Genomic DNA, 25,064 nt, shown 5'->3' on the forward strand with positions numbered 1-25,064 from the left:
TAATACCGCCCCCATGAAGCCCGCTGTGTAGATACAGTGTGTATCTGCACCAGTGCTGGTAGGCCCTAGTCTGAGGGAGCCTGTGTGAATGTGTGTTCTGCCCACAGCTACCAGCTGGGCAGTGGGGAGGCAGAGATCATCTCCAAGGAGGTCATCAACGATGGCAAGTGGCACAAGATCACAGCAGTCAGGTACAGTGCAGCCCCAGTACCATCCTACCAGCCCTGCCTGCAGAGCTCAGAGCTTGTAACAAGGGCTTTCTCTCCTCTTCGGACAGAACTGGGAAAGATGGATACATCCGGGTAGATGGAGGAGACATTAGACCCGGACAGTCAAAAGGCAGGAGCCTTATGGTGAACACCAAAGGCAGCATATACCTGGGTAAGGCACACATCTGCACCTGTGAAGGACTGGGTGGATAGAGAAACATGTTCAGTGCTGGGAAATGAGGCTGTTCTTCAATTGGTCCTGGATTATGTGTGTGTGTGTGTGTGTGTGTGTGTGTGTGTGTGTGTGTGTGTGTGTGTGTGTGTGTGTGTGTGTGTGTGTGTGTGTGTGCGTGCGTGTGTGTGTGTAACAGGGGGAGCCCCAAACATGGCAGTTCTGACAGGAGGAAAGTTCTCCTCTGGGGTATCAGGGTGTGTGAGGAACCTGTCTCTGATGAACGGACAACCAGGACAGCAGCCCGGCAGGACGGTGGACCTGCAGCTCCACGCCACCACCGGCAAAAACGTCAAGCACTGCTCCTCATAGACAGCAGCCCTCACACACACACACACCTACCCAGTGACTATGGAGATATGATACCATCACACACAGACACATTCACACACCCAACCAGCCACTCTCCGACACACACGCGGCCTGACTGAAATTGGTGCTTTGCTGCTACCAAAAGATAATCACAAAACAAAAGGATACTCCGAGTGCATTAAACCAAAAAAAGAGAGAGAAAAAAAAGGTTATTATTAACAAGTCTTCTCTTCCTCTGTTGTATTCTCGATGAAGGACTATTAACACAGGAGATCCCGAACAGTTTACATACTCCCTGCAGTAGCTTTAGCTTTGAGAAGAGAGTAAAACGCTAGGCCTTCTACGATGGGTCAGATCCTATGGAGATGGAAATGTTTTTACAGCACTGAATTTTAATTTATATACATATACATATATATTATATATTTGTGGGGGAAAACATGCGAACTAACCATAACTGCTCTTCTATTTTCCTAGAGTTGATTCTAGGTTCTAATATTGTGTGTCTCAGGCTTTTGAGCCTAACTGTGTTGATACTTGAAGAAGCTATGGCCTTCTTTGTTCACCTCTGTTGTGTAGCCGTAGGGGCGGGCATGCTCACAGTCTAGCAAACCTTTGGGAGAGGGAGTTCACCAGGTCATGGCCACGCAGCATCGAGTCACGGCTCAGGTGAAGACAGGATTCAAAACAATACTAAACTACAGCAGCAACTGTTAGGATTGCTGATGCTTTATTCTGTTCCAAGCCATTTATAAAGCTCAAATCACTTGCCTTCCGTGCATGGTTGCCTGTTTTCAGTCTGTATTTGTTTTTATACAAAATATTGGTGCTAATGTCAGACACACAAATACATCACATGAACACATGATCATTTGTCTGTCTCATTTTATTCATGTTTAGCAGAAAGGTTTTGGGGATAGACATAGTAGGATAAGTGGATGTAAGGCATTTAAACAGAAGTTACATATGTGTTGCCAGGGGGAAAACAATTTCTGATGCGCATGAGATTTGACGTAGGTTTTATCATAAATATTTCCTCCAAATTTGATGTATTTTTCTGTCTCCTGCATAGTCCTCCGAATTAGATTGAGTAGATCTCAAACGACATTACTGAGGTGCCGGTAATGGGTGGAAGTGTAGTTCATGTTTTTATTATGATCGACTGTGGAAAAGAGTTTCCCCAAAATACAAAACATCTGCCAGTCAGACACATTTCAGTGTGTATGTGTTGGTAGGCTGTGTATGTGCAGCATTGCTCCTTCAGACTCTACCCCCACTCTTGATTTTCTTTCAAACTGTTAGTGAAGTCAGAAAGTGTGTAGTGGTGTTTATGTGTTGTATGTGTCTGTGTTAGTGTGTTAAAACACAGTATGTGTGTTCATTGTGTGTATGTCATCAAAAGCCCTAAAGGAGGGTCAAGCCAAATCCTCAGCAGAACTGCCTCATAACGTTCCTCATTTTCAGGTTCTGTAGCCATTGAAACCTCCGGATATATGTTTTCAAACTGAGGAAATGGCTGTAATAGTATACTTTGAGGTTGATGCATGTGCAGTAAGCAGTAGACACACTAGACACACAGTAGACCTGGGAAGAGTTCAGTAGAGTGCAGTAGAAGCCTCCTGTGGGTGCAGTGACCAGCAGTGTAACTCCCATAAGCATGCTCGCCCACGATGGTTGACCACACAACAAAACCATAATGGCAAGTTCACTACGGGGCTCACAAAGCTTTTCACTTTTTGTAAGCTTAAGATTCTGTATGTTTATTAATATTCTAAAAATGAGCACTATCATTTCACTTAAAGTTGCTTCATTTTTATTTATTTAGTAAGTTTTTTTTCCACTGCAGTTGTTTTCAAGCTTCCCTTTTATCTTTGGTTATTGTGTTTTGCCTCCCATACTCCCTGCCTATATAATTCATCCCCCTATGTTGGATTAGTAAAAAGCCCCCTTGGCCCCCCCCAGAGAGCCTCAGAGATGCCTTTTGGGAGTTCCCATGTTCCCTGATGTCAGGGGAATGTCTATGGGAAACACGTGGTACCCAAGCTGACTGGATGGTTCCATCTGTAGACTTGTACAGTGGAGATTTTCCAAGGCCTAGATTGTACAAACAATGCTTTGACTGACATTATTCATGAGGACAGGTAACACTGGGATTGTTGTGGTGTGTATAGCCCAGCTAGTTCGCAGTCATCAACAACTATGCTACGGAAAGTAGAAATACAAAAAAAAAAGATCAATAAGTGATCAAAATACTGAAAGCATTTAAGATGCTCTAAAATCTGAGTTATTCAAGTTTGTTTATGGAGCTATCTTATAAATGATGGAAAGTACACATTTTTGAAATTGTTAATATTGTGTATGTATGACAAAAGGCAAAATGTAAAGATGGACTGTCAGAGTTGAGTCAGTGATACTTAGCTACAACACTAAATGAAATGATGATCTACTATTGTTTTTGACTGTACCATTTCCAGAGTTGGGTGAACTCTCCCCCTCCCTCAGTGTTTCTTAAATAAAACAAAATTCATGTGCTATTTATTATTTTGTGACTTGTGTTATTTTGCTGACTTTGTTATCTACACAGGCAGTCAGGACATCCCAATGAGTTACCCAACATTTTTACTCAATCTCCCCATTGTCTCCTCATTCTCTTTGGCAGGCAGGCCTATGTCTTTTTGACCCTAAGGATATGAGAATGTGATGTGAAGAGTCCTCTATTACAAGGATAGTTGAAAATGTCAAGGTCCGCTGTCCCCCTGTGGAAGTTACACCCTAATCCGATTTCTGAATGTACAGACCCGAAGCCAAAGTCTACTATCATCTTTATCCTACTGTAGAATGGGGACTCACATTTTTGTTGGAACGAGTCCAGAGTTTATTTTAATCTCATCTCACATTATGTTAAATTATACCTGAGGTAAGGTGTCATTTTTTGGGAGGGGTACAATTTGCCATGTTCAGCATATGTAAAGGAGCTGTATCCATTGGCCTTTTGTATTCAATGGTAATAACTGCATGGCCTAAAAGTACAGTCAAAAAACTTTGAGAACTAACCATCGGATGATTTGCAAGATCTGGGCTCAATCACTTCACACTACATAGACCTATTGTTGAGTTTAGACACAAAATCCTTCCTGATTGAGACATATACAGTATTATGCACTGGTGTTTGTTCACAGTCGAGTCGTTCAGTGAAACAGAATAGTCACTCTGTTCATACACAGGAAATGTGTGACACATGGTCTCATACACTCACATCAGTGTGAAACTAGCTCCAGGTGTCGGTTTCTCCTCTGTTGGACTGTATAATGTCTGAGACACTATGATTTCATTCTTCTTCTTGTTACAAAAACTAAACCCTCAGTTGATACATAATTGGATTCACTTACCATATTAGTGGCACAGATTTGTGGAGAGTATATGCATTGAATCCAGTGATATATGGATTATATCTCTATAATACAGTAATGGGTTAAATGAGTTATGCCAGGATAACTCACCTGTTGCCGACCTGTGCCTTTAAGAGGAACTGTCTGCTTCTTAGTGGTGACATTTAGCTGAGCCTGGAGGGCCATTTCCTTTCAGGAAATCAATCCACACAGTAACACTGAGGCTGTCTTTTTCAGGCTGTTGTGTATAATTCCACTGTGTAAGCAAGTAACAGTTACTCTAAACGTATTATGCTGGTTATTTGTGAATAAAATTGTTGTTAGAGGCATTCACCCTGCGACCCTGTGGACCCTCTGATTGTTTTCTTTGGGAAATGTCAGTTGTCACGCCAACAGGTGAGTTGCCTAGTCACATATGAGGTCCTCCCTGCTACAAATCGGATAGGCCTACACAGGATGGACATGTTACTTCAGAGGATGCAAGTCATAAGCAGTCCACATAGTTTAACACTTGTAGCTATATATACTGTCTAAACATATATATTTATATATAACAAATTATTATTATTGAATCATTGTGCCAGGTTCTTCCTAACCTTGCGAGACATTTGGATTTGCAAGAGTCCAATCATGCAAGAATCCATATTGCCAATTTCAAAGTTATTTGTTTGTGCCCAAACCACAGTGTTTCGGACCAATCACCGTCCTATTAGAAATTACTGGTAGCTGCAGGCATGGTTGAAGTTAGGCCGTGATAGATGGTAATAGACAGATGTTTCATTCTTATCATTCATGATCTGCCATTTTTCTAAAGCGCCTGCCCTCTTTCAAACAGTTTCTAAAGATGACGTCCCAGATGGTTATGTGTAAAAACCCATCTGGTGATCAGGTTAGGCTCTTCTTCCATCCCAGAACAGTAGGTGGAGGGAGAACTTTTATTACTATTGTAAAGGAACATGAAGCTTGTGTATTAGTTAAATTCACTCCTCAGTGGAAATGCTGCCACCCATGCCAAAGGAGAGTGTTTTTCTGTTGGTGGACATCAGAGGATTTGACTGAATATAATAATCCTCTCTCCTTACATTGTAATACAAAATAATTGTTGTATAATGGTTTGCGAAATCCTCAAAAAACAGGAAATTTAAATGACCACAGCAACCCATCTAATGGATGAGACCCACTCATCCTACTGATCTTCTAGAAGTCAGCTATGCTGCATGGGGCAGAGATGACCTGATGTCTATCCTTACAGAGATGAGATAAAACAATGCAGAGCATTGTTATTTCAATCTAGTTCCAACAAATCCCTTGTTGGACGGGACTCTTAAAGAGAACAGTCAAATGTCAACTCGAGGTGTGCAGAGAGAGAAAAAGAGTGGGGATTAGTGTGAAGAAACCTGAACTTCCTGAGAAGACCACATTGAGAGGGGTGGAGAACAGGATGGGAGGAGGATGGAATAAGACACACACACACACACACACACACACACACACACATGGACAGGTACAGGTAATAGAAGGGCATCTTCTACTTTGATGTTGTGATCTGAATGTACAGGAGGAGCCTGTATACCATGTGACAGCTTGTACATGGAGGAGACCAGGAGACCAACTCTATTGGTCAGCAGTATTCAACTTGATGATGTGGACAGATTCAGACCATTCCAGTTAGTCTTACAAACACATTGCTCTCAATGCTGCAGATCATGCGGTGAGTAATATTTAATTATTATATGCTGTATGTAGAATTACAAGTATGATGCTACCTTAGAAATGATCTCTGAGTGACTTTTCAACCTAATGACATAACCTCTGTGCTTTCCTAATAGCAGATTTCTCTTGCTGAAAAATTACCATTTATCATCATTTTAACTCATATCTTTGCAATCAGCACTGTTCTAACTGCAGGTAAAGGCCACTAAGATTCTATATTTTTTTATAAAGACATTAATTTACAAAAATATATGAATAACATTCAAGCATTTTGAATTGTCATCCTTTAGATGTGTTTACCTTCACTGCAGCGCTGGAGAGTGGGTTGCCTCTCTTATTTTGTAAATGTCATATACTGTGCCATTCAAGTTAGTGTTCCGTAAGACTTAGCTGTGAGCTCCTCTCAGAGCTGTCCTGTTCCTTCCTCCTGGTCAGTCTGCAGGACAGCCTGGTTTGATGATGGGAACGTGACCAGCCAGGGGGACTCTGAGATGTTCACAGACCTGAAAAGGAGGCACTGGGAGGGAGTGTATGCTAGCCCCATTGACATGGAGGCCCAAACCATGTCTGGCATTAAGTCACAACACACCAAGAACTTCTTCCACAGGTAAACTGATAACCCTATACAGCAATCACACTCTCACTTACTGTTAGTATACAGAAAGAGTCATGTGAACTTGAAATACAAATCTCGATGTGGGTCTGTGTAATATCATCTCAACAGTCACACAAAAAATGTAGCAGCCTAAGCCAGGCTAATCATGTGTAAAACAACCTTTGAAACATTCTGAGTTGGTCCATTGCAGGTCCAGTGCCTCAGAGGGTTTTGCATGTCTAAACTCAGAACAGAAGCGGTGGCCATGTGAGGATTACAAAGTCCTGTTCACCTGCTCAGGATCATTCTGTACTGGTAAGGAGCCAAAAACATGACCCAGTTGCATGATAAACTGCTGGACCAAAGGGCTCTGGCTGTCATTGCCATTCACTGTGATACTTCCATGTACCTGCATGTTGAAATGAGAATTTGCTAAATGGTTTTGCCATTGAGTTAGAATGCCACAAGGGGAGGTATTATGTAATATATTGTGTATGATGACAGGCAGACTGTTGTCTTGTTTTGGACAGAGTGTAGAACGTGCTGGTTCAACCACGATGACCCCACAGGTAATGGAGACTATGAGGTGCTGAGTGTGCTCCTCAGAATGTACCCCAGGGAAATATGTCATCGTCCAATAGCTATTGAAGCCCAGACAGTGTATGGAGAGCCAGCCTCCGGCACTTCAGACCGCCTCCTCATGTAAGATACAAGTATCTTTCTGCTACAAACTAATTCATGACACAGAAACATCAGACAATACCACAAAACCACCTGACCATGAATCAGATGGGATAAGAAGTAACGCACGCCCAATCAGCGTCTCACAAGTAATGTTACCCAACCCATCTGCAGCCTCTATGTTTATTTAAACAGATAGTCATCTACTACAACAAACAATCCCCCTTTCCTGTATGCAGCAACAGTTGTCACAGCATGTGTCTCTTAACAATGAACATAGAAGCCTTACGAATCAAATCACATACAAACCACATTATTTTACACATCACAGTGTACTTTATTTCCACTCATCCCTGTGGTTCCTTTGCTGCAGTTATGATGCCACCTATGGGTTTGCCTGTGTAAATGCAGACCAGGGAAACAGACACTGCCAGGACTATAGAGTTTGTTTTACATGCCCGACAGAGTTCTGCCAAGGTGTGTCCACTTCTGTGTCCTCATCATCCTGAACAGACCTCAAGTGCATAGCAAACACATACTTGACATACACCTGCTTTAACACTTTCACATCTGTGACAATATAACAATCACAATTACTGTATGGCACCACTTCTGAAGACATAAAGATACTGTTTTGAAAACAAAGTTGTTTTCTATAAATATACACCGGTGTTGATGATAGCAACTGTCCCTAAGGTCAGGTTACTTGATTGTTTCACCAGTATCTGAGGAATGCAGGACCAGGTGGCTGAGCGCTGATAGCCCGTCTAAGGAGGGCGATGTGGAGTCCACCCCCGGCTGCTGAAGACCTTCCCTGGACAGATGTGCCAGAATCCCGTCAGCCTGGAGGCCCAGACCCCCTATGGCATCTCTGCTCAGCACACTGGACAAACCTTCCTCTCGTAAGTACAGTAAAGGTGTGTACACGAGAAAGTGATCAGCCCCCAGACTGTTACCTAGTGTAATCACACAGAGATATACAGTAACAGTCAAAGGTTTGGACGCATTTGGAAATGGGAAAATGTGTCCACGCTTTTGACTGGTACTGTACTTCATTCGTATTTGGCTGTGCAATGCATATTAGTTCAATTGTGTAATAACAGATGAGCATACGGTCCTTTCTTAGAGAAATGTGTCTATTTTGATGTCCCTTAGCTATAATGTGGAATTTGGCTTTGTCTGCATCAACTCAGAGGACTGGACTGTGCCAGGATTATCGTGTGATGCTGACCTGTCCCTCAGAGTTTTGCCGATGTGCTGTAGCGTCTCACAAACATGCACACATGGAGAAATGTGCTCACATGCTGTCGTCTTACATACAATTTATGACTGACATGGCATATTGCAAAACATGCATTCATAAGACTAATAACATTTTCTAAGGAACATTTAAAACTTCTGTAATTAAACTTTGACAACTTCTCTAGATCACAAAGCCCCTCTGAAACATCCGCTACAATTCCTCCACACCATATGTATTTATAGTGTATGGGGGATGGCCACATCTTTCCACAAGGGGTGTGTCACAAACTAGTGTCATTTATGTGACAGGATGCAGAACCGCCTGGCTTGACCTGGACGACCCGTCTGGGAGGGGGGATTACGAAACCCTTCTCCAGCTGCAGCTGGTGTACCCTAAAGAGGTGTGTCCCCAGCCCCTGGCCATCGAGGCCATGACCGTGTCGGGTACCCCTGCCCTGCAGAGCGGGGACGTACTCCAAGTGTAAGTCCAACGTGGCTGAGTTCCATGTTCACTGACAATCTCTACTCCCCAGAAATGCTGGCGCCCCAGACAGAGAAACAGCTCAAAATAGCCCTTTATCAAACGTCTCTACACTTATATGTAGAAATAAGTGTCAGAAAAATATCATAATGCTTTGGAGTAAAATATCTGCTAAATAAATACTTAATAGTCAAAGGTCATTGCAGTATACTACTGCTGAATATCCTGCTGTTTTTTCCAGGTATGACACTACTCATGGGTTTGCCTGTGTAAATGCTGAGCAGCCAGGAGGCAGACGCTGTCCAGACTACAAGGTCCGCTTTACCTGACCTCTTAACTTCTGTTCAGTAGACAACAGGTCAACATAAGGCCTGTTTATGCACCAAGGCACACATTTATTCAGAATTTCCTGTGGTTGGTTTGTACATGTAATTTCAAGGATCTAAATGTAACCTGGAACCTAGATCTGTGAAGTGAAATGCATTTACTAGATTTTGCGTCCAGTTCGACATATTCAACTTTCTGTGTTTACTGTATGATTTGTATGTTTGAATTCATTAATAAAGGAAACAGAAATTCACGAGGCCCTTTTGGTAAACTGGGCCCATGGCAATGTGTTGCTTACCTACATGTATGTCCTGTTGACAAGGATAGTTAGACCTCAATGATTTATGTAAAAATCATCAATTTCAGGTGATTTGTTATAACTGTGTTGGTCTAGCCGTCACTATTTAAAATACAACACTTAGCATAGGTATGGTAGCAAATAGTAGTGATTTTCCTAATGGCTATATAGCCGAATAAAGGCTGAAGGACTGCTCTTTTCTAAGGATCTCAACTTCACAAAGAGTTAACAAAGACCTTGCTGGGTCTTAGCTAGCATTCTTAGATTTATTCTATGACTTAACTCTGAACTACGAATTAACTCTGTATTAATTATATTAGCCTTCAGCAGAGATAAGTATACAATGTGCTGCAGCAATGTTTTCCTAGACAACTGCAGTTTGGAAAACAAACAATAAGTTGTTTATTTTATAAAGGTTGCTTCAACAAGGTAAGTTGTTAAGATCAGCACTAAATATGTAGTTGGTATGGCAATTTTACTTTAAAGGTGAATCTGCTACAACCACTGGGGATAAAGTAATGTCGCTGTGTTCCAAGACTCATTACATTTGGTTATCTGTCTGTACCATTACAGAATAATAATAATAAAATGTAAAAAACAATCTAACACTACCAACAATTTCAACCAGGTCCCTAACTGAGCAGTTCGCTGGTTTGAATAGATTAAGTGCAAATGTTACGTTCATATCAATCTGCAGCCATTCTACAGCAGTTCTGAGTGTATTTTACTTAATATTATACTTAACTCTCATAATTTACATACTCCACTAAAAAAACGATTTCCTCGAACATTCGTCAAAACGTCATTTCCGGTGGAATGTTCCAGTCAGCGGATCTATCCTAGACTTTAAAAAGCGAAGCGGTGAATCATTTTGGCACTCAACTGACCAATTGACTGACAGATAACCAAAACAAAAGCGAATTGGTACACTGTACGTTAAATTTTAAAAAGTTAAATTAAAAGAAGAACTGGCATAGGCATACCCTGTGTCTGTTGCAAAATTGCAATCTAGAACTTTCAATAATTTGCACAATTCAGCATCACCTAACAGTTCCTTCAAGGTAAGTCACTTATAGTTGATATTTACTATATCCCTATAATTAGGAGGAAAAGCACCGTTTGTCGTGCTAACGTGATAAGTCCTACTGTGATATTTGTTTTGTATCTACTGGCAAAAAAAAAAAAAAAAATGTGACGCACTTAAAATTTTTTTTATTTTCTTATGTAAAATGCTCTTACATCGTCACAATATTAGTCTGTGGGTTGGCTCCAATAATTGGCAATGCTACATGACAATGTGGAGATTGTGAATGTCTCATTTAGGCTTGTAAAGTCTGACATCCATTGCGTAGCTGCGTATAATTCCGAAGGAATTGATAGTGCGCATTTGCTGAACCGTAATTCGCCATTCAAATAATAAACACTGATGCATGTTGCACATTGGATGTTTCTATGGGTTATTAGCAATGACGACTAGTGAGTAAAAGCATATAAATGATAATATTTAAAATTCCAAGATGGTGGACATACTAGGCCACTGCATTTATGATCATTCTAACACATTTTTGAATGTTAGTTAAATTGATTATAACGATAAATGTTTAATTTAAGTGAAACTAGAATAAAGCAATCATTGGTTGTGTTTCAGCTTTGGTGCTGTGGATAAACCCAAGACAATCATGATAATGCTGACTCCCTCTTCTGGTAGGTCCTGCTAACTTCTGTCCCTGTAACTGATACTGAGAAAAACTCACATTTAACGGGGGCTGGATCCTATTCTATTTGTGTTGTCTGGGCTGTTCATCACAGTTTAGGAGGTAGGGGTGGGGGACAATCCAGAAGTTTCAGACAAAGCCAACCATTAGGATTTATTTAAAGAGCAGTTATGAAGTAGGGAATGGGAAACGTTTTCAGGACAGCTCTGAGTCACTAGCATCATAAGTTACTAATAGACAACCTTGTTGTAAAACCAACATACATGCAATCACTAATCCCCCCGAAATATATAACTGGTTATCAGCCAGTTATAGCCATCATGTGTAATAGATGTTTTATTTTGATGTTTCTTCAAATGTTGTCATAGCCATCATAGTACTTAATTTCACACCATCCTGCTCCCAATTCCACCCCCAAAAAGAAAGAAGTCAGGAACCGAAGACAGTCCTGCATTCAGTCTGCTCAGATAGTAACGGTCCAAAGTCCACTGCCCATAACTTCGCAGTTGTGAAATGTTTTTTTTTAATCTTCAATACTGTTACAATGTAATAATGTCAGACAAGCAGGGTTCCCATCATGCATACCTCTCAGTACGCAGTAGTCCAGAGATGGGATCATGTCAGGAGTCCTCCCTCACCTGTCTTTGTTGTGTAGTAAGACAGGATTGACTGCCTGGAGCAGTAATTTTTTAGGATTATTTCTGCCACACCACTGTGGTGTTTAATATAAATCTTTGAAAAGCAATGATTTAATCTCAGTATTTCTAAATGTTTTGATAGCGAACCACAGCGAACCACAGACAACTCGATCTTGCTGAGGCTCTTGTCTCCCACAGTCCGTATAATTGAAAGCTACGACATGAGCTTTCTTTGCGCTTGGTTATTTAGCAAAATGATTTATCATGGGAACAGTGCACCTTCCCCAAATCATTGAAATATGCCATTCAGCTGACATCTGGGTAAATTCTGCCTCCAAAATATCAATTTCTGTCCACCATTTGTAACGTGACAATAGAGGTTAGACAGTAAGGCAGTGCCTCTGTGTTTCTAAACGCAGTCAAGGGTGAGAACAGAACCAGATAAATGCATGTTTTTTTTAAAAGATTGTTTAGGTTAGCTTGTCAAAGTCCAGGTCATAGTTTATGTAAAATGTAAATCAAGAATTAACAGCATGCTATATAGTAAAGTATATTAATAAGTTATTGTTGGCTTTGTGCTGTGTCTCATACACTGTTTTCTTTCAGATGAAGAGTCTCTTGAACTCGCCTGGCTTTGGATTCACAGGAAGTTCAGTGTGCAAAACAGAATAGTAGGAACATGACTTTAACCCTTTTCACACATAGGAGTTAGTGAGTTAAAAAGGGGTTACTATTGTAGAATTGAAGAACAGATTTAAATGTTATCTCTGATGTATGTGTCTGTTGTTTTCTGAGACACTGTGACACTGTTGGTTACTTTAATTGTCTTTTATACTTATACGTTTTACACTTACTAGAGGAGACACAAAACACAAACAAGACTTTATTTCTCGTCTTTGGAAGCCCTTACAGGTTTACGGTTTGCGGGGGCTTTGATGAGACACTCAATCTTGCTGAGTAAGATGGCCTATGAAGCTATGAGGCCTTGGTTCTATGGCACAGTTATCCAAACTGTACCTCAATCAATCTGTTGAATTGTTATTCTCTTACTGATTTTAGTTACTCTTTTATTACAGGAATGTAATTAGGATGTAGTTGCATGAAACATCACTTAACAATTCACTCTTACACTGAACAAGCATGTTAAGACAGTTCTGAAAAATATTGGTTATAGTTTATAAATTGAGTATCTGTATTGTAAAGGAGAATGGTAGAGTAAGTCTCATTTATTATTTTCAACAACAAGACATGATGGTTGCTGTCATGTCCCTCATTTATATTACAGGCCAATGTGTTAAGTCAGCCCAAAGGCCCAATGGTTCAACAGCCTAGTAGTTTACGGCATAACACTGTCTGCTTGTGTTAGACAAACAATACCCATATTCTATGTTGAAAGTCAATTTTCCCTGTAGATAATTCTTTGCCTATGGTTGACCCTTGATGAATGCACATTGGATCAATACACATTGATTTAAAGCACACCATTTAGATATATATGTCCAAATATACAGCATCCATAGAACTGTATAAATACACATCTGTCATTACTGTTTGGTCCATTTCAAAGGTCATGTTAACTGAATTGAATCATGCCAGGGTCGACCGTTATCCACTGCTAATGACTTATAGTAACAAATTATATTAAATTGCGCAGTTTTAATCGGATACTTGGATCATAAGCTTTTTCGTAAGGTGGGTCCACAAGTACACTGGTTGGTAAGTGTTGCTACTTTTTATCAGCTAAATGAAGCCATTTGGTTGCTTAGCCTTTTACTCTAATATATATAATTTTGTAAATATCATATACCACACTGAATGCTGCAGTTACTGTGAAAAGTAGGGCTTCTATTTCATTTTGTCTGTCCTTCACTTGCTTTGCTGTTCATATCACTTAAGCATCTTGAGAAGACACATAAATAGCAATGGTAACTCAGGCACAGTCAGCTGAAGAAGTGAGTGAAACTGCAGATGACCGGCTCCAGTTCGGCCCTCAGATTCTAGGCCTAGTGTTTCTGCAGACCACCTCAGACCAGCAGGTTAGAAGACCACCATAGACCACTACCTAATAGCTCCCGTCGTCTGGTCTCAGGTTTTTCCCAGCGCGTCAACAAGCTCTTCCTGAACGAACAGGCCAGAGGGATCAAGATCAAGGAGTTTGCTCGTAAAAATGCAGCCAATGCTCTTTCAGTGACGAACATGCTCATGGGCATGACCTCTATCCTTTGCAGTTTGAATGGGTGAGTGAACTCAATCACATGCATGTAGGTACAAGTAGTGGCAAATCCCATTTTTGCATAGTTGTGGTTTTGTGTGTCCTGCAGATGGCTGATTTGTTGCTTTCATTCAAACCAATACATGTGTGTGGTATATTGCAAGTTGACATACAGTACACAGACATTCTACCAAAAAGATGGATTAGGTCAAGGAAAAAAGGGATAATGCTCGATTTTAACTTTTGAACCCCAATCCTCAGCCATCAAATTGTGTCCTTAGTATATCACAGTTCAGATTCAGTTGACCATGTAGGAATTTGTTAAGAAAATGTTTACTTCTCTGAATGCTGACAGTAAATGATTTGCCACAAGCACAAACATTGCCCTTGTATTTTCCAGCCACCATTATGCTGCATGTTGGCTGGTTCTGATTGGCTACCTGCTGGATTTGGCAGATGGAGCCGTTGCCAGGCGACTAGATGCATGTTCTGCCCTGGGTGAGTGTGTCAGAGCCCCTGCCAGACAAACTAAGGATAGTACTGCACACTGCTCAATACTAATTCCAGCTGTATGGAGTGGCCAGATGGACTCTGTGTGTATATATGTATATATGCATTTTTGTATGTATATATATATATATATAGATATATTGAAGAAGTCTCTTTGTACCATATTGCTGTGGAAGTACCAAGTTAATGAACTCGGTTGCCAAATAAAAGTTCAAGAAAAAATCTAAGTATTTATTACAGATACACTCAAGCTGAACTTCTCAGAAGACTGGACAATGAATACAGGACTGAAGGGCAGTTAAATAGTTTAACAATACGGGAGGTGCTACTCTCACTAGAAAAACATCAGGGGGGGATAATCAACATAACCTTCGCTAGCACAAGGAGAAGACACCGCATTCAAGGTGCTAGCTCCTAGAAATGGCGCTGACTTCCCTTATATTTTCCTTGTTTTAAGTTGCATGGTATTATACACTTTGGTAACATTTTTACCTACACTAGTGTCACAGAAATGTCCTAGACAAATGTTACAAAGAACTAAGTTATGGCTATGCAGGCATAAGCAAGTTTTAGCAAACAGCATAATGACAGTTTATAAATGATACAAGCAGCATAATTCATAGATGGGCATATTTCTCCCTTGAATGAGTTAATATAACATGGTGTAGATCAAACATTGTTTATTATATTCAGAACATTCAAAACAGTATAAAAGTAATACAGATAGTAATCATTATTTACATAATATTTATTTGATACTTGATCAGTGGTTAATGACAGACCTCTTCACTATACATATGTATGTATAGTATATACATATAGATAGATATCTATCTATATATCTATATATATATACTAGAGAGTTTAGTATACAACATATACTGTATACAGTATATGTTCTGTATAATTATCTATGTATATATATATATATACTGTTAGTGCAGTGTATATTATACACAAACTTGTACAATATAAAGAATAGTGTAAAAAGTGCTTCCTCCTGAGGGCCTTGCATGGACCAGGTTTGTGATCATGTGGAAAATGTACACCTACTGTATATAGTGTACAACACAGAATGAGTTGTAGAGTATGTACTGTACAACACAGAACTCATTATACTGTACAACACAGAACTCATTATACTGTACAACACAGAATGAGTGCATAAAGCAGATATGGAAAATGTGTGCCACCAAAGCATGTTTTCAAAAAGACATCCTCTACAGAAGAAAGGCACAGGTGGCACAATCTGTACGTGCAGAAAGTCTATCTAGCTCAGCTGCCTGAAATAGCTTCTAGGTTCCCCCACAATGCCTTGTCACCCGGATGCTTCAGGGCTTTGTGCTCCGACAGGGTTTTTCTGCATGACTTTGCAGGTGGGGGGTGTTGTACCCCCTCGTTTTTGTCAATTGTGAACACTTTCTGATTAAGCATTCTAATTCCGGGGATCAGGCTCCAATTGTCTGTTTTATCCTGATGCTCTGGGGTCCCAGCATATCTGACATTTCTAAAATTGTTGACCCTGAGTGGTGGAATTCCATCTTGTTCATTTGAGCTGTGGTCAGAATGGCCTCATGCTCATGACTGGCTGAAAACATGCTCCCTTTTCTAGGGAGATAAAGAGAACACAGCTATTAGGAATGTTGTTTACAGGGGAAACTGTCACCCTGTTAAGCTGACACAGAAATATTTTACTGCAGACATCCCATTTAGGTGTAAGCTCACATATGGACACACACAAACTCACCCACATACCCACCCTCAAACACAACATCATATGTGACCGGGAAAGTTATTTAACACCACTATCATGTAATGATAATGACAGCTGTAAAATACCGTTAAATACATTAAATTACCCCCCCATAAAATTGGAGCATGACATTGGATGAATTTGCCTAAATCAGTCTGACCGAAGGTCACCAGTTTGTACAACAGTACCCGAAGATTGATCCTGAAAATCTTGGTTGAGACTATGGCTGGCTGCAGGTATATATAGCGGAGAAAGCCTCAACACACCCCAGAATATGTTGAAAGGACCAGCACGTTTTTGTGCCACCTTTCTCATGGTGTTCTTCCTCAGAGTCTTGAGGTAGAATGCAATTAAACTATAATACAGTCGTATTAGGAGTGCAGTTCAGGTATAGGCTAGCTACCCCATGGCACACTAGATATGCGGTTTCACATGCAAAAACCTTACAGCAGTATTCAAATGGTTTATTCAACAGTCCATAGATAGATCTCACCTGGAAGGGAAAGGTGTTTGGAGACAAGTGGAAGGAGATTTGCATACATGGAGTTGTATCTTTCTGGACTCCCACACAGTGGGACAGGCAACCAGCACGTTCTGAGAGGGACGTGTTTGGGACATGTGGGTGGAGCACTTGCCATTTCTCTACAATCCTGGGCCTGAAGTCATCATATTAGAAAATATTTATGACTGTTGGACTGAAAACTGGGTCAAAAATTTGTAATTTAGTCCAACATAGGAATACTAAACAAACTTAAAAAAAAAACAATACAAATGGTTCATTTTAATGTAAGTGTAGACTGTATAGACTTCTTGCTATGCATGAAAATATGTCAATGATACATTTATTATGAATGTATAACTATATGTTCATGGAACTTAAATTTATTTAAATGAGCGTAAGAATACAAAAGGAGAGGCTCTTGCAAATTGACTGTTTACTCATTAATTTGTTGAAACGTTAGTCTGCAGGCAGGTGCTGAACAAGGCAGGAGAAGCATAGATGCAGTTGATAAATATTTGGCTGTTTCAACAACAACAGAAAACTGAAGACTAATTAATGGAAGAGAACTGTTAGGGTTAGGAATAAGAGGTAGAATATTAACAGTGCATTTACCTTCTATCGTTTGGCTTCCCCCCTGCCATCCTTCTTTTTTCTAAAGTTAAGTGTGTGGAGCTTCAGACTCGACCCCTTCTAACGTTAATCTCATCTAACGTTAATCTCATCTAACGTTATTCTCATCTGCAGGACATTCTGAGTGAGATGGAATATGGGTTCAATCTCAGGTTTTGCTTTTGTATGTTTATCAAAATTCCTGAACAATTGGAAATGCCATTAAGAGCAAAAGACTAAAGGCCTTTTGCCTGCATTCTGGCTCAAGACAACCACAGATATTCTTAGTCATAAGTATAAAACTTGATTTGAATGTAATTAAATTGCAGACCCACATTTTATATACTGTATAATCACTGTTTTTACCTGTTTGCTCAGGTGCTAAACTGGATGATTTTGCTGATTTCACCACGTTTGGCATTGCCACCTCATTGCTCCTGAGAACCCCTGCCCTGATGGACAACATCCTGTCCATGTGCTACGTCTTGTCTGTGTTTGTCCGCATCTGCTTCTTCAGCAGTGGTAAGATCGGGGAATACTGCATTTACGTATAACTTTTGCTGTAAATACATAAATATGGTTTCCTAGTTGGAGATTCATTTAACAGCCCTTATTAAGCGTCCCTGTGTGTGTGTGTGTGTGTGTGTGGTGTGTGTTTCATGTTGGTGTACAGGGATTCCCTTCATGTACCGCGGCCTGCCCTGTATCTACTCCTCTGCCATGTTGGCTTGCCTCTCCCTGCTGACTGGGGGTAACATGGCCGTGCTCAGACTAACAGCAATTCCCATGATTATCTTCATGGTCAGCCAGAACTTCTACCCTCATGACAGGGTGCTGGAATCCCAGGCCTGGAAGAAGGCCATCTATGCTGGAGGTAACTGGCACTGGCACATTGCATCGGTTACAAATAGATGTTTATACCCAGATTGCTTCCTATATTTGAAGTTACATTTTATAAATGAATGTTTCTGAAAGCCATGCATAATAATATAAGATTTAAAGGGTTTTTCTTATCTTGTTTTCTTTGTTTGTAGGGATTGTCATGGTTTTCTGCTCCTCCTTCCCCCCTGCCTGTGTCTACTACCTGCTGTGGTCAGTGTCCTACATTTTGTTTCCAACATCTCTTTGGAGCCACAAGGTGTAGGTGGATTGTGTGGACACATTCCAGACTCACAGTAGGCTCCCTCACGGCCCGTCCGCGTGAACTAAAGCTTCCAGACAGGCTGCCTACTGCCATGAAGGATCCAAACCGAATGCGCTCAGCTCACCCCAATAGCAGACCACTGCTGTATTTCACCTTGTTTGTTTTGAGGTGATGAGTAAAATATGTATGAATTGATTAGTTAGTGAGAAGGATAAATAATACATTTTATTTAAATGTTTGTAAGCATTATTCACTTTAATGAAAAGTTGATTTAGGAACTCTTTGGGGCTATATGGGTTACTACCCAATTTATATTTGGTCAATGTTCATCAAAAACTGTATTTGTGATGAATGCGTACTGTTTTTAATGTTTCATCCAATCTATACCTAATACTGTCACTGGGAGTCAAGCTGTGCCCAAACAGTCTACTGATTATGGTTGATATTTTTTTCTCATGTTTCGGTTTGTTTTTTTTGGAGATTGGATTATGGTTTATTGGTTTGTGTCCAGTATTAGATTGCCATTGAGAAACCTACTCAAAGCTGTATGCACAGCTAAAAATAGGCATAACCAAGTTTTCCGGTGTCAAGAATATCAGTGGCACTCTCACAGAACCTGGTCTTTCTCAGGAGAGCACAATGTTAATGTGGGAACAAATACCTTGTGTAGAACATAATCACATCCTAAGATCATTTTGTTTCAAGTGATGCAGTGTGGGCAGTTTACATCTGAATGGTAGAAGTGTAACAGTACATGACATCTAACCTTAACAGCATCTTTGTCTGAGGAAATGATTGTTTTTGACCAATTTGGTTAAACATAAACTTTCATCACTTCAGCATGAAGGGGGATGTTCAGAATAATGATGGTACCTCCCTTCCACCTCTAGGTATTTAGATAGTTAATGAAACATTCTTTCAAGGAACTTGTGTTCTTCTTTTTCTAAGAATGTCTGAGGACCTGTGAGTTGTGGTGACAAACAGTATGGCTGTATCTGTGTCTGGCTTCACCTTTCCAGATAAAGGTTTGTTGACATCACATCCAGTGTAATGGGAAACAACTGTAAAGTTTGAGCACTGACTAAAGGCCAGTTTTGCATATTGTACTCAAGCAATGCTTTCCAGAGTTTCTGCATCTGGTTCTTCTATTCCCCATCATAACCACAGTAATGCATGCCTAGTGTTGGTGTATTAGAAATGCAACAGAACTATACACACCCAATATCAAACACGTCTGAAGACTACCTGTATTTTTTATTCTGAATGTTTTGACATTAAAAAAGAGGTGAAACAATTGTGCGCCATTGTGTGATTCCATTGTTTGAACTACATTGACCAAATTGATTTAGTCACACTTGTCAGTTTACACGCATGTATCAGTTTACTACTGCAAAAAATCATCACACTGCATGCTGCCAGGGGTTCGATACTCATGAGAAGATGCCTGCCTTCTTCCTGTACTCAAAGGTGTCTAAGCCATCTGTTGATTGGAGGGCCTTGGTCCCAGCCAGGTAAGTGTAGGACTCAAGTAGTTTTATGATGGCAGAGAATGCAGGGCGGTCCTTGAAGTTCCACATCCAGCAGTACTTCATAAGGTCGTACCTGAAATCCATTTTAACAGGGTGCGTTTAGAACTGGGACAGTGCAACATTTTAGCGTGTGCTTTGTATTGTTATAAAGTCTTTCATGTACTTACAGAGGTACTCCACATGATTCTGGCCTTTTCATTCTGTAGTGTTTCTGGAGTTGAGGGAGCACGGCGCGAGGCTCCAGCTCAGGGAAGGGCGCAGAGCCTGTCAGAGGAGGAGAAATAACACAGCTCTGGTCATAGTCACACAAATGCTGACTGTCGTGACCTGACATGAGTTGGGGACGATACAGTACCCAAGGTGATCATTTCATACAGTAAGATTCCAAAGGACCACCTGAAGAGAAGCAGAAGAAAAATGAGTAAAGACCAGATCAAAATGTGACAAAAAAGGAGGTCTATACTTCTTCTAATTAGCTTCATGTTTACTATGCAAGTCCATTTCTAGCTTTTCTAGTTCATGCCCCAGCGTACACGTCACTCCTGTCAGTGGTGGGCAGCTTCAGAATCCTCTCAGGGGCTTGCCACTTCAGAGGCACCTTCTCTGCCTGCTGCTTTGTCACGGTGTCCTTCTGACGGCTGCTGAACGCCAAGCCCAACCCAGACACCCTCGCAGAGAGCCCTGGGCCAATAAGGATGTTTCTGGCAGCGACATCACCGTGCATCAGCCTATGCTCTGATAGCAGGTAGTCCTAGGAGAAGACATTGGGTGAGACATATATGGTAATCCTAACTGTACTCTGCCACTGTAGGGATTAGATCATCAATCCAAATGCCTCTATTGTAATCACTTACCAGGCCAGTGGCAACTTGTTTTGCGATCAGAAACACCGATTTCTCCGAGAAATGTTGCAAGCTATCCCCCGATTCAGAATCCCTCTGGAGAGCATGACCATTCCTTATATGGTTAATTCCATATCAGACAAAAAAAACAGACACTATCTTGGTATCTGATCCAGTACTGACTATGCATCTCTCTTACATTCCTAATCGCCCAGAGGAAGTGCAGCAGGTTCCCTGGACTGCAGGTCTCCAGGACCATGTACATGGGCAGACGGAGGCGTTGGCAGAACAGCATCCGGACCACGTTGTCATGCTTACATACTGTGGCATGGAACCGGACCCACTCCACAAACTCTCTGGCTTCACCCTGGTTGGAACCATCTAGAGAGCATGATTTGAATGATAGATTTAGAAAAAATATCCTCATTTGTGTCATGCCTATGAGTGTCCAGACCTGAGAAAAGTCTGGAACTGAGCAACTGTATGTAAGTAAAAATGGAGTCCTGTAATGCACCTCTGAGTGTTTTAACCACCACAGGGGTGGAGATGGCTTCACTCCTCAGGAACGCTCGACAGATGGGTCCATAGTAGCCAGACTGCCAGAACTCCAGCCCCTCTAGGGTACAATCTCCAGGGATCTCCCACAGACACACCGCATCCTGAGAACTCAGAGGAGGCCTCACCATTGTCCCGTTTATGGAAAGACATTCCTGATCTGTAAAACACACTAGTCCATCAGTTGGCATGTGGAAAGAATGTTTTATGTAAAGATAAATTCATCTGATCAAAAAACAACAGCAGGGGCATCTCCCTCGAGTGTGTTTCCTGGAGATATTTAAAACAATTCTGACAACATTGTTTCATTTCTTACTATTGACATCATGGCCAGGGCTGGAAGTCGGCCTACTTCCAGGGGAAGGTGTCTTCCAGAGCAGACTGATCAGTATCAGAACAACAACTCCCACAGTGCTGAGAGACAGCAGGGCAGGTATGACGATTACAGCCAGCAGACTTGAACTCTCTGCATCTAAAACAAACATGCAGTCAAGAGAAGAAAGATTCAAGCCACTTTGATGTCTTCAGGCACTTGTTTACCAGGCTAAGAACACACCCTACATGCTATGACTATAATTGGTTGAAATCAGGATAGCAATAGGCCCTAGTTACTATTTTGTTTCAAAGACAACATTAAAACTTACAGACTTACAGCAGAGAGGGTCTGAGGTGTTATTGCATGAAGCCGTCTGCACATCCATAGAAGACAGCTGTTGCGTGTCAGCATGTCTCACATGAAAACGGAGATGGAAGCTATCACAGGATCATGCCACTGGACGTCAGTGGATTTTATTGAAAGCTGAAACATTTTTACAGCATGGAAAGTTAGGCCTTGTCACACATTCAAGTAAGCCTTAATTATAGTTCAAAACCTGATCTGATGTGAAGGCTTAACTAACTTCGTAGAAGTTCCAATGCTTAATGCATTAAAGGTTGTAGCCCTTAAAAATACACCTGCTGACCTGTTAATGATTATCTAATTAATATATTGAATCATCTTATACGCTCTTCAGGGTAGCCTACTTATCAACCATGCAAAACAAAAGTTAAGGTAAACGGGTGTCCTTACCAGACAGATGTCACAAGTCAATAAAGAGTTCCAATATTTCTTTCAATGACATCGAGCTATCAACTGCTTTGCCAAAATGTCTGGCTGAACAGGCGAGTGTGGAGACTGTCAAGTTGACAGAGAGTTAATCATTAACAACAGGGGACATTTGAAGTTCGTTAGGCTACATAACATTTCAAATGACTTTTACTGTTTATACATTTGAGACATGACTTTTTGTCCATGCATATGACTCGCGTGTAATCATGGGGGAGATAAAAGTGGAAAACAAGGCCAGTGAAATTTCTGTCTAAAGCCAGCCAAATGTTTTGACAGCAGATGGAGGTATTTGACAAATTGGTCAGCGAGACTGCAGTGCGCTAGTGTACTTCACCACAAGGCTCTAATATACCACACGACAGTGACAATAAGGGTCGAGTTACCAACATCAGATTTGATTTGTTTGTTGGATCATTAATTGGGTGCCTTTATGCTACTGCCAATTTGGGATACTGGCACAAGCACCACGCCATTAACCGTGTCAAATGAATAACTTTAAATTAGTCGGTTGTCAATAATACATCTTAAGAAGCTAATTTGGCATCAGTGGTTATTGGAGAGCAATTTTTTTTTTCCTCAACGAAACTTTTTCCAATATTAGCCTTAGTCTTACCTTAGTTATGTGTGTGTGTGTCAGACCTATGGTGTGTGATGAGATGTGTGTGTACTGGTTTATTTAAACCACAAGAGGGCACAGCCGTTTAAAGAACAGGCATTACTACATGGGACGTCATAGCTATGCTAGAGCGCGCGCTGAACGAGCTGACTGAAGAATAGGAGCAAGTTCCCAGCAGCAGTCAGCACAGTAGGCTTGAGGTGAACCCTGCGAAACACTCCGTGGACAGGTATCCGGTGTTATGCAGTTACCAGGGAATACGTCGTATCTGATGTCACCTCGAAGTGTTAGAACAGGTGCGCTGAACTAAGTTGTAATGGCCAAGCAGTGCAGTTCGGGTGGGTCAAGAATCGGTAGTGGATTTACGCAACAGTTTGAACCACTTTGAAGACGAATAGCGAAATATTACATATTGCGCGTTGCTTAAATCGTTCAGTTTTGCTGTTGGTTTCTGCCTTAACTGGATACTACTACTCCAAATCCGTGACTTTCAACCGACTGAATTTAGATAGACTGCGAAGACTCACTGTAGGTTGGATCCGGTGAGTTCTATAGTCGGCTATAGTAAATAGACTACTGCAGAGGACACGCTGGTCTGAAAACATTAGTAGGCTACCGTGTGGAACGGGCAGTTGAAGGATTCTATTACAACACTAGCAACCCCACGATACAATTTCTCCTTCTCCGACAACACTGACGCAGAAGGTCTTGCATAGCTGACAGGTTGATGCCTGGATAATTCAATCAAAGGAAAAAACAATTGATCAATTTTAAGGGACGATAGACTGCTATGGAATATAACACAAGTAGTAGGTTGCCTCATCTCAGCTTCAGCATCTTTGTACAGTTTCTATCTGCATGACTGTGTGAAGCTTGTCTTGTTATATCAACAAACACCAGGACTTCTCTAAAGGCTTGCGAGAGACATTCATCATGTCCAAAACGTTGAAAAAGAAAAAGCACTGGTCCGGCAAAGTACAGGAGTGTGACGTTTCGTGGGGAAATGCCGGTGAGTTTGGCACCGTTGTGGAAGTAGGGGGAGGTGCCGAACTCGGAGAATTCCCGTACCTGGGCCAGGTGATTGCGGATGCGATGGTTTGTCACGCAGGAAGATTTCCTTGCACCGGGGACGTGCTCCTCGAGGTGAACGGCACCCCAGTCAGCGGGCTGACCAACAGAGACACCCTCGCTGTCATCCGCCACTTCAGAGAGCCCATTCGCCTAAAGACTGTGAAACCAGGTATGCAATGTGTCAATATCAAACAAAGGTTACTGCCTAATACCAGCCTTGTTAGTGTAATCCCCAGTGTTTTTGTCTTCAGTTTTATGAGATTCCGTATGACGTCACAACCTGGAGAGGTAGGCTCTATATGACGGTTATCAGGCAGAGGTTTTTGAAACCCTGCAGGGCCCACAAGGCAGCCTACCAACGACACTGAGGCTGGCTCACTGTCAGAAGCATGTTTGATGGGTTTCGCAAACCCTTATACACGTCAGATCGAGTGTGTGTACTGTGTATCGTTTGTTTGCCCTGGGCAGGACAGCCAGGGTCATGGCAGGGTTAGGTTGACTTGGCTCACTTGAGAGGAGCCTGATAGGAAGGGATTAAAAAACAAGTACTTGTAAATGTGCTGCATCCTCGCACCCAGCTGAGCCCCAACCCTGCAAGATGAAGGATCAGGTGTGTTTGTGTAGTGCGTGAGTGTGTGAAGAGTTAAAGGTACAAGGCATTTTCTATGTAGGTGTTACATGAACATATCCTTGTATTCTCTGAGTTTGCCACCTTTTTGTATAGAACTATCTGACAGATAAGGACGCAACGCAGCACTGCTGAAACACTGACGATTCTTGT

At 41.3% G+C, this 25,064-nt stretch overlaps 3 protein-coding genes across 13 annotated transcripts in view; 2 read left to right on the forward strand and 1 right to left on the reverse strand.

Annotated features, from left to right (window-relative positions):
* hspg2 (heparan sulfate proteoglycan 2) overlaps positions 1–3,291 on the forward strand; it is a 78,173-nt gene extending 74,882 nt beyond the window's left edge. For all 8 annotated transcript variants that reach the window (XM_062458903.1, XM_062458904.1, XM_062458906.1 and 5 more), the window contains 3 exons: positions 108–191; positions 278–381; positions 581–3,291. In XM_062458903.1, coding sequence (XP_062314887.1) covers positions 108–191; positions 278–381; positions 581–753 — 361 coding nt within the window. In that variant the 3' untranslated portion in view covers positions 754–3,291. The remainder of the gene's footprint in view (positions 1–107; positions 192–277; positions 382–580) is intronic.
* Positions 3,292–10,294: 7,003 nt separating this feature from the next.
* On the forward strand, positions 10,295–19,856 carry tmem269 (transmembrane protein 269). 2 transcript variants are annotated; one of them, XM_062458921.1, is made up of 8 exons: positions 10,297–10,540; positions 11,128–11,183; positions 12,439–12,503; positions 13,922–14,069; positions 14,445–14,542; positions 17,797–17,940; positions 18,092–18,292; positions 18,453–19,856. In XM_062458921.1, the coding sequence occupies exons 4-8, from the start codon at positions 14,029–14,031 to the stop codon at positions 18,560–18,562; spliced, it is 594 nt and encodes a 197-aa protein (XP_062314905.1). In that variant the 5' UTR covers positions 10,297–10,540; positions 11,128–11,183; positions 12,439–12,503; positions 13,922–14,028; the 3' UTR covers positions 18,563–19,856. The 2 variants fall into 2 exon arrangements, with proteins under 2 accessions (XP_062314903.1, XP_062314905.1); XM_062458919.1 differs by lacking the exon at positions 12,439–12,503 and having other exon boundaries at positions 10,295–10,540.
* Positions 19,372–24,515, reverse strand: si:ch73-206d17.1 (tyrosine-protein kinase STYK1). 3 transcript variants are annotated; one of them, XM_062458916.1, is made up of 10 exons: positions 22,558–24,515; positions 22,141–22,287; positions 21,805–21,960; positions 21,448–21,648; positions 21,133–21,314; positions 20,946–21,029; positions 20,625–20,842; positions 20,447–20,487; positions 20,259–20,355; positions 19,372–20,164 (listed from the first exon to the last, which is right to left on the reverse strand). In XM_062458916.1, the coding sequence occupies exons 2-10, from the start codon at positions 22,187–22,189 to the stop codon at positions 19,993–19,995; spliced, it is 1,200 nt and encodes a 399-aa protein (XP_062314900.1). In that variant the 5' UTR covers positions 22,190–22,287; positions 22,558–24,515; the 3' UTR covers positions 19,372–19,992. The 3 variants fall into 3 exon arrangements, with proteins under 3 accessions (XP_062314900.1, XP_062314902.1, XP_062314901.1); XM_062458918.1 differs by lacking the exon at positions 22,141–22,287; XM_062458917.1 differs by lacking the exon at positions 22,558–24,515 and having other exon boundaries at positions 22,141–22,312.
* Positions 24,516–25,064: the final 549 nt, after the last annotated feature.

Source organism: Osmerus eperlanus, chromosome 4, assembly GCF_963692335.1.
Source record: "Osmerus eperlanus chromosome 4, fOsmEpe2.1, whole genome shotgun sequence".
In the NCBI taxonomy this organism is placed as follows: Eukaryota; Metazoa; Chordata; class Actinopteri; order Osmeriformes; family Osmeridae; genus Osmerus; species Osmerus eperlanus.

What these genes read in the sequence shown, in the direction of transcription:
- si:ch73-206d17.1 (XM_062458916.1), bottom strand. Translation starts at nt 22,189, where the DNA reads ATGGATGTGCAGACGGCTTCATGCAATAACACCTCAGACCCTCTCTGC. An exon ending in CACCTCAGACCCTCTCTGCT is followed by an intron (nt 21,961 to 22,140) that starts GTAAGTCTGTAA and finishes TGTTTGTTTTAG; the next exon opens with ATGCAGAGAGTTCAAGTCTG. An exon ending in GTATGAAATGATCACCTTGG is followed by an intron (nt 20,356 to 20,446) that starts GTACTGTATCGT and finishes CTCCTCTGACAG; the next exon opens with GCTCTGCGCCCTTCCCTGAG.
- tmem269 (XM_062458919.1), top strand. Translation starts at nt 11,159, where the DNA reads ATGATAATGCTGACTCCCTCTTCTG. An exon ending in ATCCTTTGCAGTTTGAATGG is followed by an intron (nt 14,070 to 14,444) that starts GTGAGTGAACTC and finishes TGTATTTTCCAG; the next exon opens with CCACCATTATGCTGCATGTT. An exon ending in AGATGCATGTTCTGCCCTGG is followed by an intron (nt 14,543 to 17,796) that starts GTGAGTGTGTCA and finishes CTGTTTGCTCAG; the next exon opens with GTGCTAAACTGGATGATTTT.